This window comes from Pituophis catenifer, unplaced genomic scaffold (assembly GCF_029215685.1).
Source record: "Pituophis catenifer annectens isolate HBS135680 unplaced genomic scaffold, rPitCat1.0.hap2 SCAF_2, whole genome shotgun sequence".
Classification (NCBI taxonomy): domain Eukaryota; kingdom Metazoa; phylum Chordata; class Lepidosauria; order Squamata; family Colubridae; genus Pituophis; species Pituophis catenifer.
Genome location: NW_027256882.1, coordinates 167,588,371 through 167,600,765, shown reverse-complemented (window position 1 = coordinate 167,600,765; position 12,395 = coordinate 167,588,371). Strand labels below are relative to the sequence as shown.

The 12,395-nt window shown below is 41.8% G+C and overlaps 1 protein-coding gene across 1 annotated transcript in view; it reads left to right on the top strand.

The window, feature by feature from the left end:
- Positions 1 to 1,896: 1,896 nt before the first annotated feature.
- LRP1 (LDL receptor related protein 1) overlaps positions 1,897 to 12,395 on the top strand; it is a 331,544-nt gene continuing 321,045 nt past the window's right edge. Inside the window, exon 1 of the mRNA XM_070938005.1 lies at positions 1,897 to 1,990. Coding sequence (XP_070794106.1) covers positions 1,897 to 1,990 — 94 coding nt within the window. The remainder of the gene's footprint in view (positions 1,991 to 12,395) is intronic.

Here is a 12,395-nt window from a genome sequence, read left to right as displayed (position 1 = left end):
CATCTGGTGCCTTTGTTCACGTTGGCTGGGGATTCCGGGAGATTTTGAGGGCGCCAGGTTGGAAGAAAGCTGGGAAAGGGAATCGCTCTTATCAAAAGCATCTGGCATCGGCAGGCGACAGAGTCACGGCCGCGTTTACCGGGCATTGTTTCTATTGTTTGCTGAGGGGCTGGCAATCGGGCATCCCCCCCCCACTCGGCAGCTTTCCCCTTGCGCTGTAGGGCTGCTTTGCCTTTCTGACATCTTTAAGGGGGAAACCCCTTCAGCCGCGTTGGCTGCATCCATCGCTCTGACTAAAACAAAAAACAAAAAAAAAACCCACGCGCGTTCGTGCTGCCATATAGGTGTCTTCCCTTGCAACAAGGACCTGGCTGCCTTGCATGCCTGCGCACATCCCATTCTCTAATGGGGAGAGGTGTGCCACGATGAGCACGGCAGGTTTCCACCCCCCCCACACACGCTCCCAATACAGGCAGGCAAGCAGGTGTGTGCGTGCGCGCGCGTTTTCGGAATGAGACTTGAGGTGGGGGGGGGCGCGGTTGCCTCCACAAGGTTTGTGGCAATTGAACGCTCCCCACCCCCCCACCGCCCAGCAGCTTCCCCGGCGTGCATTCCCTTTGTGCCAGAGGAAGGGGGCAGTCCTTGTCATTAAGGACGCCGCTCAGCATTTCGTGGGTTTGGGTTAGGCGGCGGGAAAAGGGTGGGTGGGTGCGTGGGTGGGGAGCTGTGAGAAAAAACAACAACAACAACCCACCACGCTACAGTATTTCGAAAAACGAAGAAGGCGCGCGTCGCCCTTTGACATTCCCCGCCGAAATAGGCATCTTATTTATTTTGGTGTATGTGTATGTGTGATTTTGAGGTACACAGAACTCTTTTTACGCCGGCTGTACACTGCATCCACGTGCATCCCATTTTCGCGACCCCCCCCTTCCCCGCTAAAGTGATGAAATCCTCCTTTCGGAGGATTTTTTAAAAAAAATACGACCTGCCCGCTTTCTTCCCCCCGGCAACACCTCTACCCCAAGATTCAGCACCAGGGCATATCAGAAAGCGCATGCGCCCTAAGCCCACTGCCGCGTAGCCCCCATTTGCAGCGCCCTCCCCTGCCTTTCCCTGGGAGCCTATGACGTCAGGCAGGCAGAAGGCGGCGCGAGCTCCATCAGGCGGCTGAGGCTACTGGTGCGGCAGGCGGGGGTTGCTTTTCCTTCGTCCGGCTGTGGTGGCGGGAGGCGTAGGAACGCGTCGTGCAGAGAGCGTTCCCGGGGGGGTGCAAAACGGCATCAACCCCGTGCATCCTCCCCTCTCCATCACTCGGAGAGGCTGGGAAGGAAGAGGAGCTGCTTGTCTTCGCCTCTCTCGGAATCCAGAAGTACCCCCTTTTTAATTTTCTTCTTTCCCTCCTGGTCCCCCTCCCCCGGCTTCTTTCTTCCCTATGCATCGTTCTTGGAACCTTTTGATGCTCGCTGCGATTACCTTGGCTTGTTTTTAAGCTAGTGCAGAAGAAGCGGACTGCTGCTGATCGTTCAAAATCGCCCCCCTCAATTTCTCCCCCCCCCTGCATGCAATCTTTCTTTCTCGCTTAAGAAGGGCTGAAACCCCTCCTCTCCCCTCCCCAGCCTTTGCCGCTGCTGGGTTTTCTCATCTCCTGGGCTGGGAGGGAGAGAGGAGGAGGGAGAGGGGCTTTTTCCTGGCCGTCGCCCCCCCCTCCCGGTTCTGCTTCAGTGGATGGTGAAAGAACTGAAGACCCTCGGAAGGAGAGAGTGAAGAAGAAGAGGTGGGGACGGTGGGCAGCTACGAAGAAGAAACAGCAGCTGCAACCGTGCGTCTTTCGTGGACTAGCTGGCAACCTGGTTTTATTTTTATTTTTTATTTTAAAAATATTTTTGCACAAACATGCTGCCCCACAGAGTAGAAGTGGGGCTGTGGCTGCTTTTACTAGGAATTTTGCACATGCTAATAGGGATCGCCCCTGTTTTTACCCTTGGAGGTGAGTTGAACCCTTTCCCCCCCTTCTATACAATGCATTTTACCTTATTCTGGTTAGTTTTACTTGTTGCGTTTGTCTTTTTAAAAAGTAAGCCTCTCTTGACCCCCCCCCTTTTAATACAACAGTTTTGCCTTAAAAATCTGGGATGAGGAAGGGGACTGTCGCGCCAGGAATTCACATACGTTTTCCACTTTGGAGAGAAGGTTGCATTTAAAAAAAAAAACATTTCCCCAAATACAAACCACCTCGAATGTATGAAAGAAGATGTTGCATATTTTACATTCATTTGCCTGCATTTTTGTTTCCTGCTCCTGCCAAACCATTGAGGCTTATGTAGATTTCTTTCCAGGAACAAATGGTTGTGTGAATAGGTATAAAGATAGGTAGGAGTTAGGGTTGTTTTGAGGGAGGGGGAACCTGGGCAAAAAGACCAGGCTATAAAATGAGAATCTACTTAATAAGAGTAATCTTTTCTAAAATGAAATCTGTTCCCAAATGTTGAATGGAGAGATCCCTGGAATTTCTCCTCTTCTGCTCCCTGCTGCCAGTGTGTAGCTTTAGAAAACAATGAGAGTGAAATAGTGCATTCCAGTGAATGTTTATTCAAAAGCAAGTCCCATTGAGTTCAACGGGGCTTTCTGCCAGGTAGCAGTGCAGAGGATTACAGCCTTAACAGTCCTTTTTTTAAAATATAAAACCTTGTACTTTCTAGATTCATTGTACATTCTTATCTGTGCCAAGAAGATGCCCAAGTTCAACTGTCCTTCTGGCTCCTTGTTCCTCATAAATAAATATTTACTTAGGATATTGCAGCTTCTGTTTTCAGCCAGAATCTCATTGAGATTTGGAGCCTGTTTAGCTGGCATTGCGTAGGCCTGAAGCTGGTACCTCAAGTAGATCACACCTCTTCACTGGCAAGGAAGCTGTAAAATGGAGATTAAAGCTCCCCCACAAAATACATTTGGGGATAGAATAATGAAAAGGAGAGCCAAGGATTAATGTTTTGTTGATTGGCCTAAAGATCTAGCTGTGCACTGTAAGAGATGTCTGTGAAGCTGGTGACCCTAAAGGCCTGGATTATACTGGAACCTGGGCTGAGATGTCCATCTGCAAAACCAATAACCTCTGTCCTCTTCCCCCAAATTGAAGGAGGGGCTGCATTGTGCCCCTTGCTTATGCCATGGCATATATCAGGAGATAATAAGATAACTGTTAGGTCATACATTGGCAACAATGGTACTTTTTGAAGGAGATGTAGAGATGGAATGTAGTGATGGGGAGAAACATTATTTAGTGGGGAGAGGCAAGAATGAGGGTTTAAGGAAGTTCCTATTTCCTCTAACTGAGACATAGGAAATCTTAGCCTGAAGGATCGGAAAAGTAACTATGTCTGCTTCTGAAATAGTTACTGCAAAATGGTTGTAGAGAAGGAATACGTCTCTCATCCCTTTGCATTGCGTATGCTTTTTTTTTGGTCACCAAAGGTAAAATGGTGTGAACATTGCTATCTCTGAGGGGTGGCCATAAATCATAGTAGAGGTTTTTCAGACTCACTGAAAATTTCAGATTTTGAATATGGAGAGATCTACTCTGGAGAGGTCTAATTTCCTGTATTTAAAACATGGCTTCTTGCCTTCCAAAAGATTTATGTGCTATATGCAGGGTGCGCTGTACCCTCTTTACATGTAATATTTTGAAGCTTCTTTATAGAAGAGGAATTTTGAAGATAGCTAAGAGTTGTTTACCACTGGCTAGGCAGAAGGATGGGTAAAACAGGTGGTATCTGATGTATACTTCAGGATATCTTGCAATCAAGCCAAAAGTGTGTAGCCTGTTATTACAGCATGAAATCTAAAACTCAACTGTTTTTTTAAAACTCTCCTGCTTCTCTGCCTTTTCTGAATCGAAGAGGTCATTTTTTCCTTTCCAACTTCTCTCTGGAAGGTTTTGTGCGAGCTGCTGGGCTACTCTGCATTTTGCCAAATCTCCTTGGATGGCATTCATTCTTTAGGGCTTAATATTCAGACAGGGATCACTGAAGCAAGAACTTAGTCCTGGAAATATTCTTTTCATTTTCCCCACCCCATCCTGACCATGAAATATGCAATGTATTGAGTGATATTTTTCCCCCTTCAGCTTTGAATAAATAGCTGATGCATAGGGATTAGGCGAAAAGACTGTAAGAACAAAGACAGTGCAATTGAGGCAATTTTAAAGGATTGGTTTCTTTGCAAGGTGTGGCATTCAGACTTATGGGAAAACTTCATGGGGCTTTCAGGGAGGGGGACTCCATCCTATAATAGAACTGCCATAGCTCCCTGTGAATATTCCTTGTTGTTTCTCTGGCCCCTATTTGTTTTGGACTGGTCTGTCAAAGAAAAACTCTTCTGGTTTGTGAAAAGCAGAAAGACTTTTATTGCAGAATCTAACTAGCTTGCCTTTTCACCAAGTTTTACTGATGTCCCATGTGACCAGATCAGTGGCTCACCTTGAAAATAGAACCTGTCTTAATACTAGTCTGATAACTCTCTCAGTTCTGATATAAAAAAACTTTCATCAGGGACTTGAATTGCACATCTAAACATCTTTTCTACCACTGACATATTGGGTCTCCTGCCTTAATGTTACTATCTTTCAAATTAAATGCATGGTTGATGGACTTGTGAAAATGAAGAGGGTAGATATGGTACCCAAAACTTGCTGCTGTTCTTTGTTTCTCATCTTCTCATCTTCTACTTACTAAGCTACTTCCCCAGTCTGTTACATGGTAGACCTGGATCTGGATTTAACACTTCTGTGTAACACAAGTCAAACTACCTTAAAAATGCATGTAGTAGGCTTTTCCAGTGGTCATTACCCTACTGTGACTTTTATTTTTTATTTAAATTTTAAAAATTCTTTATTTGCAAGTTGATTTATTTGTTAAACTATTCCTGTTAAGTCTTTGGTTTATGGTTTTTGATCTCTTATTAGTACAAACTTGAGATGGGAGTTTAACAAGGAACTAATATGGTATATCCCAAATTTATTTAAATTACCCAAAATTGGGTAAAAGTGGTTTTTCACAAACCCTGTTACCCAATCGCAACAGGAACTTTTAAATTGACTTGAATTGTTTTACCTACATTGGGTAGAAAGGACATTCCAATAAAAACAGTTCTGGGTAATGAAGGAAAAGCATTGAACCGGTAGGAAAGGACTCTTCTGAACATAAAATTGATGTGTTATTCTAATTCCAGACCAAAGCTGCTGCTGCCCTAAAATTTTATATAACATGTTAGGATAGGGGTGTGTTCGTGTATGTGTATATTATTATATGCATGAGCCAAGAAAAATTACTGAGTGCTACATGTAAGCACTTGCCAGTTTCTTTGGCCCTATCTCTAGTACCTCTTCTGAAAGAAAGCAGGACTGGTTTGTTGATTTGAGGACATCATACTGTACGCTGAGTTACTGAACTGGAAGTTTCACATTTAATGACTGTATTGGAAGTCATTAGAACACATGGAGGTTCTGATATTAGCAATAGGTCACTAGTAGCCTGGTGTTTCACTGAGGCACCGAAACTACTTTGTAATACAAAGGATTGTCTATGTGTGAGGACATCATTGGTCTGGTTTACTCAACCAGCATCAACAATGATTTCATCATAGACCGTACCACCTCAAAACATAAACAGGGGAGCTATATGAGTGATACTACCGGGTAGTAAACTATAGGAAAAAAAATTAAAGAGAAGGATTTTTAGTGCATCTTAATTTTTGGTGTGTGATTTCCCCCCCCTTCGACAAACCTGTGAAGTACATGATAGGGAGAATAATTCGCTTCTGATCACTAAACGGTATTATGGGTATGTGGAGATTTGTACTAAGATCATCTGCATTTTGGCCCAGTGCTAGCTACTACATCATAGCAAATGACTCTTTCCTAGGTCCTATAAAGAAACTAACAGTGTGGACCATGCTGGCTTTGAATTCTGAGAGTTGTCTCAAAATGTGGAGGACATTCCTATATCTGACTTTAAGAATTTACCTTATCTTGCACAATTCTGACACCAGCCTGATCTCTGCATATTGAGATGAACTCTGGTGGTGGTGGTGGATTGCCAGACACATAATAGGATGAAATAACCTTTGAGATAGGCCCTCATTTTAGGCCTGGTGGACTGGCCTAATAGCCTGTGTTAGGGCTAAAACCTGAGGTCTCATTTCTCTTATAAGATAAACAGGTTTAATAAGAATGAAATCTGACAATACAAGGAAGGTCTGAAATATCCATAGAGTGGGCAAGGATTTCTTCATGATCGGCCTTGACATAATCATTGAGGAAAACAGCATAACATCTGAATCTGAATGGCATCAGAAAGTAATCAGATTGTTGCATGGACTGTTAATCTTACTGTATTAACCCAAAAGCAAGACAATTTTTTTTTCTCTGAATAGCTTTGATTTGCTAATACTGTGGTACAGTTAAGGAGCAGACTATTACCCCGTTGAATTTTAATGTTCAGGGGAAATAAAGTAAATTCTTCATTGAAGAATATGAAAATATGTCTACATGTGATTTCCTGAATGTGGAATCTGTGAACTCATGTGAACACTATTTGTTCATGAAGACATTTACTGTATCAAGCTGTTGTGAAAGTTATTCAATTGGGGACAGGATAGTAGGAGAAAATATTAGGAAAAATTAATATAGCCTAGTTGCATGAATGAAAGATCTTATTGGGAGGGAGTTCTTTTTTGATCATTGTAACTGAAGCTTGATCCATGCTAAACCTTTGCTAAGGAATGTTACTATAATAGACTGGGATCCATGGTGTAGGCCAGGGGTCTCCAATCTTGGCAACTTTACGACTTGTGGACTTCAACTCCCAGAATTCCTCAACCTGCAAAGCTGGCTGAGGAACTCTGGTGGGAGTTGAAGTCCACAAGTCTTAAAATTGCCAAGGTTGGAGACTCCTGGTATAGGCAATGTGTGCCTTGAGATATGGGAATCTTTGATCAGAAAAATAATATGAAGGTATATATGTGTATTTTCATTGGCAATGCATGGGATCTATTTGCATCCAGGAATCGTCTTTCTGGAGGTTTAATGGAATGATCAAGATGCTAATCATTGTATCAGAATATAGTTGAGGATACCAACAGTTGGGGAACTTGCCTGGCTGTAATCAGATGTTTGTGAGAAATCATTCCCCCCCCCCCAAATGTTTCAAGGAAGATGGGCAGGAGCAATAGTAGGTTTCAAAAATTTTTACTACCGGTTTTGTGGATGTGGCTTGGTGGGCGTGGCTTGATGGGTGTGGCTTGGTGGGCATGGCAGGGGAAGGATACTGTAAAATCTCCATTCCCACCCCACTCCAGGGGAAAGATACTGTAAAATCTCCATTCCCTCCCCACTCCAGGGGAAGGTTACTGCAAAATCCCCATTTCCTCCCAATCAGCTGGGACTTGGGAGGCAGAGAATAGATGGGGGTGGGGCCAGTCAGAATTTTTACTACTGGTTCTCCAGAACCTGCTGAAACCCACCTCTGGGCGGGAGGTAGAGAAAAAAGAATAGATTTTCCACCATATTTAAATAAAAATGCTGTAATCACAATTGATAATAATATAACCACAATGAATATTAATGAGCCGCAATGCAAAATTGAGAATTTTTTCATTGAACCACAATGAAAAATGGAGAAAGAAGATTGGAATTTAGAAAGAAGATAACAAGCTGTCTTACCCTTGCTATTAATCTTGAACCTGTTATGCTCCAAAGAGCTGCAACAACCTGGTTCAAATAAAACAGGCTTTCCTAATGTGGCACTATTTATGCGTACAGGTAGTCCTCCGCTTACAAGAGTTCATTTAGTGACCATTAGAAGTTACAATGGCACTGAAAAAAGTGACTTATCACTATTTTTCACACTTATGACCATTGCATCCATCCCCATGGTCATGTGATTTATATTTGGATGCTTGACAACTGGTTCATATTTATGACGGCTGCAGGGTCCTGGAATCATGAGATCCCATTTGGCCACCTTCTGACAAGCAAACTCAATGGGGAAACCAGATTCACTTAACAACCATGTTACTAATTAACAACTGCAGTGATTCACTTAACAAATGTGGCCAGAAAAATGGTAAAACTCACCTAACAAATATTTCACTTAGCAACATAAATTTTGGGCTCAATTGTGGTCATACGTTGAGGACTACCTGTACTGGGTCTGGGACTTGCAGAGTACTAGTACATCTCCAGAACCTAAGCAAGGGTAAAGTAAAGGTAAAGGTTCCCCTTGCACATATGTGCTAGTCGTTCCCAACTCTAGAGGGCGGTGCTCATCTCCGTTTCAAAGCCAAAGAGCCAGTGCTGTCCGAAGACATCTCTTTGGTCATGTGGCTGGCATGACTAAATGCCAAAGGTGCATGGAACACTGTTACCTTCCCACCAAAGGTGGTCCCTATTTTTCTACTTGTATTTTTTACATGCTTTCGAATTGCTAGATTGGCAGAAGCTGAGACAAGTAACGGGAGCTCACCCCGTTACACGGCCCTAGGGATTCAAACCGCTGAACTGCCGACCTTTCGGTCGACAAGCTCACCATCTTAGCCACTGAGCCACCGCATCCCATATAAGCAAGGGTGGGAATTGGGATTTTAGAGATAGGTTGCCCCACCCCTTGAGTACACAGTGAAGACACAGAAAATGACAAGCTGGAAATGTGGCTACTAATACTATTGGATTGTTCTATTACAGGATGCTTGATTTAAGCATAATTTGAAGGGTATGCTTAAATAACAAGGCAGTATCTTCCTACTTTGTCCTGAACAGGATGGAAAACCATAATTTTCATGTTTCTTCAAAGAGCCATTCATGGATTCAAGCAGCAAGTTTAGGGAATCTCCATTTGTCCTTTGGATATGCACAAGGATTTCTCCTTTGCTCTTCCAACTCCACTGTCTTGGAGCTCTTCACTCCATTCTCCCCCAAACTTTTACAGAGTTCAGTTGTATTCTAGGATGCAAGTTACAGCCTTGTAAAATATGGGCTAGAGGTGATTTGCCTTGCCGCACTAGGTTATTTTGGAATTCTTTGTCATAAGAAATGGGAAACTGTTACTTGTGCCAGGATGCTTGTTTTTGATTATGTTGTTTCCACTGGCTCTGGTCAACTCAGCGAAGCGTAAGATGACTGATTATTGTTTTGCCCTGATTTTAATAGTCCTTTAGTAGTTGCCTGAGAGTCCAGACAATAAATGAGTGTTGGATTTGTATTTTGCAAACCTTTAGAGTTGATGGTGAAAGCCTTGATCAAAAGGAACTTGCCTTATCTCTTCCTTTGTTATTAAGAGATCAGTCTTATCGATTCAGCATCATATAACTTCTTATGGAAAATGCCTATGAAGATAATCTCTTAATAACAAAGAAAGATAAGGGAAGTTCCTTTTGATTTATTTAAGTCTGCATTATAATGGGAGAGCAACAATTCATCCTTGATCAAAGTTGAAGATATTTTAGATACCCAGTTGTTGATAAACCTGATCTGTTGGTCAGGCATATTTAAATATTTATTGACCATTTTGCATAGAAGGTGTCTAGTATTTGATACTCTACAAATCCATTCTAGGATAGTCTTTAATTGTGAAAATACTTGGCTTATAGCCAGTTGATTTTAGTGGCACTTTTAAGCTTCACTTTTCCAGGCCAGTACCAATTTAATTTTTGTAGGCCATGGATCACCAACTCAGTAACAGGAATTATTATTTTCCCTCCCTATTTCAACCAATGGCAACTTGACAAGAATAGCATGCGGCTAGATAGCACTTAGATTTTAAAGATACACAAGTATAATATTATTTTAGTTAAGCGAAGGGCAAAAGAGGCTTATTTGGCCTTGTAGAGAGGAAATGTGTTCCAAAGGGCATCTCTTTCCATAAAGCTTACTAAATAAGCTTTTGATCATCCCTCTCTTTTTTGGCTAAAGATGCTCAACAAAAGAAAGATTGTTTCCTTTCCCTATGCATTACTCAAGAAGAAAGATAGAATGCTTCTAGACAGTGTCTCTGCACAGCTTCACCCAAGCCATAATTCAGTATCAAATTAGCATTCCTTTTGTCTAGTTCAGAATGGACACAAGCAAGGAGAGAATGATTTGTATAATTCATGTGGCAGTTATATGCTGAACTCTTAGATACACCTTGGCATAGCACATCCATTTTTTGTGCGATCAGTCTGCACAATGCAACTGTAGATCCCATGAAGTAGCAGACTGATCATTCTAGAATTGGGCAGAATCCAGCTGAATGTCTGGGAATTCACAGTTTCCGGCACAAATGGCCAGGCACGTGGACTGGAACTCCTTTTAAATGATTTCTGCATGTTTCAACCTCTTGGGAGCTGACATGGAGTGATTTTGGACCGAGTCTTTTATTTTTTTCTAGGAGCCTTTTAATTCAGTGCAGATGTGAGCTGTGCCAAACCACATACCCCAAGAAAAAATGGTGCAATATTCTTGCCATTCTGCTTCATGGAATGGTTACATTGCTTACTTTCTTGCTTCCTCATAGAGAAACAGCTAAGACAAAGGCTTTGAATTCTTCCTAGCAAAGGGCTCCCAAATTATTGAGCAGTAGGAACTACTATTATAGGTGAATATTTGTAATTTAGACTAAAAAAAAAAGAGTCCTTAGTGCTCTCCGAGCTTGGTTGTTTTCTTGCAAACGGTTCATTACGTAAACTAAGTGACATCATCAGAGCTAGCATGAAACATCTTGCAAGTTGGAACTCCTCTGCTTTTGGACTGCAGTATCTTTCTAGATCAGTGGTTCCCAACCTTCCTAATGCTGCGACCCTTTAATACAGTTCCTCATGTTGTGGTGACCCCCAACAATAAAATTATTCCTAAAACCATTGAAAATATTTGTTTTCCGAACATATATCGAGGAACATAGGTTATTGATGGCGGAGGATCTAAACATTACGTTTAGATGTCATTTATGTTATTAATGTTGTATTTGTCTTATTTGTATTTGTATGTGTATGTGTATTTTGTGTGTTTATATATTTAATAATTTTTTTTTTTAAAAAAGAAAGAAAATATTTGTTTTCCAATGGTCTTAGGCAACCCCTGTGAAAGAGTCATTCGACCCCTAAAGGGGTCCCGACCCACAGGTTGAGAACCACTGTTCTAGATAAAGGTTATCAGGGAGTCATAAACTGAGAAAGAAGTCTTCTCCAACCTGGTGTTCCATTAATATGTTGGATTGCACCCCAAGGATTGGGAATTAAATCAGTTGTAGTCCAGCAGATGTGGAAGACACAAGATTGAGGAAGTCCCAAAGGTGCAGTTTCCAAGAGGCAACTGGACTTTCTGGTTTTTCTTTTCTTCTCATCCAAGAAGCTTCTTCAGCTCTGAGATCTTTCAGCTGCCTCTTGAAAAAGCACTTTTGGGACAACCATGACCTGGATGATTGAGAATCTCCATAGATAAGATTGAAGAAGCTACAATAATGTCTTGCATTTTGTGATGAGATACTTTGCAAATTTTGAACCAAATCCATGCATTTTCTCTCTCTCTCTCTCTCTCTCTCTCTCTCTCTCTCTCTCTCTCTCTCTCTCTCTCTCTCTCTCTCTCTCTCCCCCCCCCACTCCCCTTCCCGCATCCACAAACACACGGACACACACATACAGAGAGAGAGAGAGAGAATTTTTAAAATAAACTATTTCTATCCTTCCTTAAAAGTCATAGTCACATTAGTTAAAGAATGAAAAAGAATAACTAAGCCTCCCCAAGCTTTCAGCACCAGACATTTGCTTTGTTTTCTACAATTGCATCCCAAGAATTCCAATCTCCCAAGAAGGGCAATGAAAGGGTGTTTTTGTATGTTTGAATATGTGTGAAAGATACTTTTTTTTTTTACTGATGTGGCATGCCTAAAATGCTAAAATCAGAATAGCAGAACTATTCTTGCATGTTGCAGACTCATCATATTAAAGGCAGGTTGAAAAGTCAGACACTGATTTTGTTGAGAACTGATTTTGGATTTTGCATATTAGGTGTTGAGTTCTGCCTTTGTCCCTCAGGACCATACAGACACATAATATTAAGCAGCAGCCTTTCAAGCCATGCTTAGAACAGGCTACTATCTGTTTTTACAAATATGTGACACGAGGAAGTGCTGGAATCCAGACAATCCTAGATACTTTGCATATGGAAAAATTCCCTTTTTAAATCTGTAAAATTCTGCTTTTAAGCTTTGTAGACAAAACCTGAGTTAGATGAACTTGTATTCTGCTAAGCATATGGGAGGGCTGTAGGTTTCTTTCTTTTTTACTACCTTGTTTTCCACTGTTATCCCTTTGAAAATCTACTCATTTTCTGTTTATGCTGAAAGGTATTATTTATAATATAT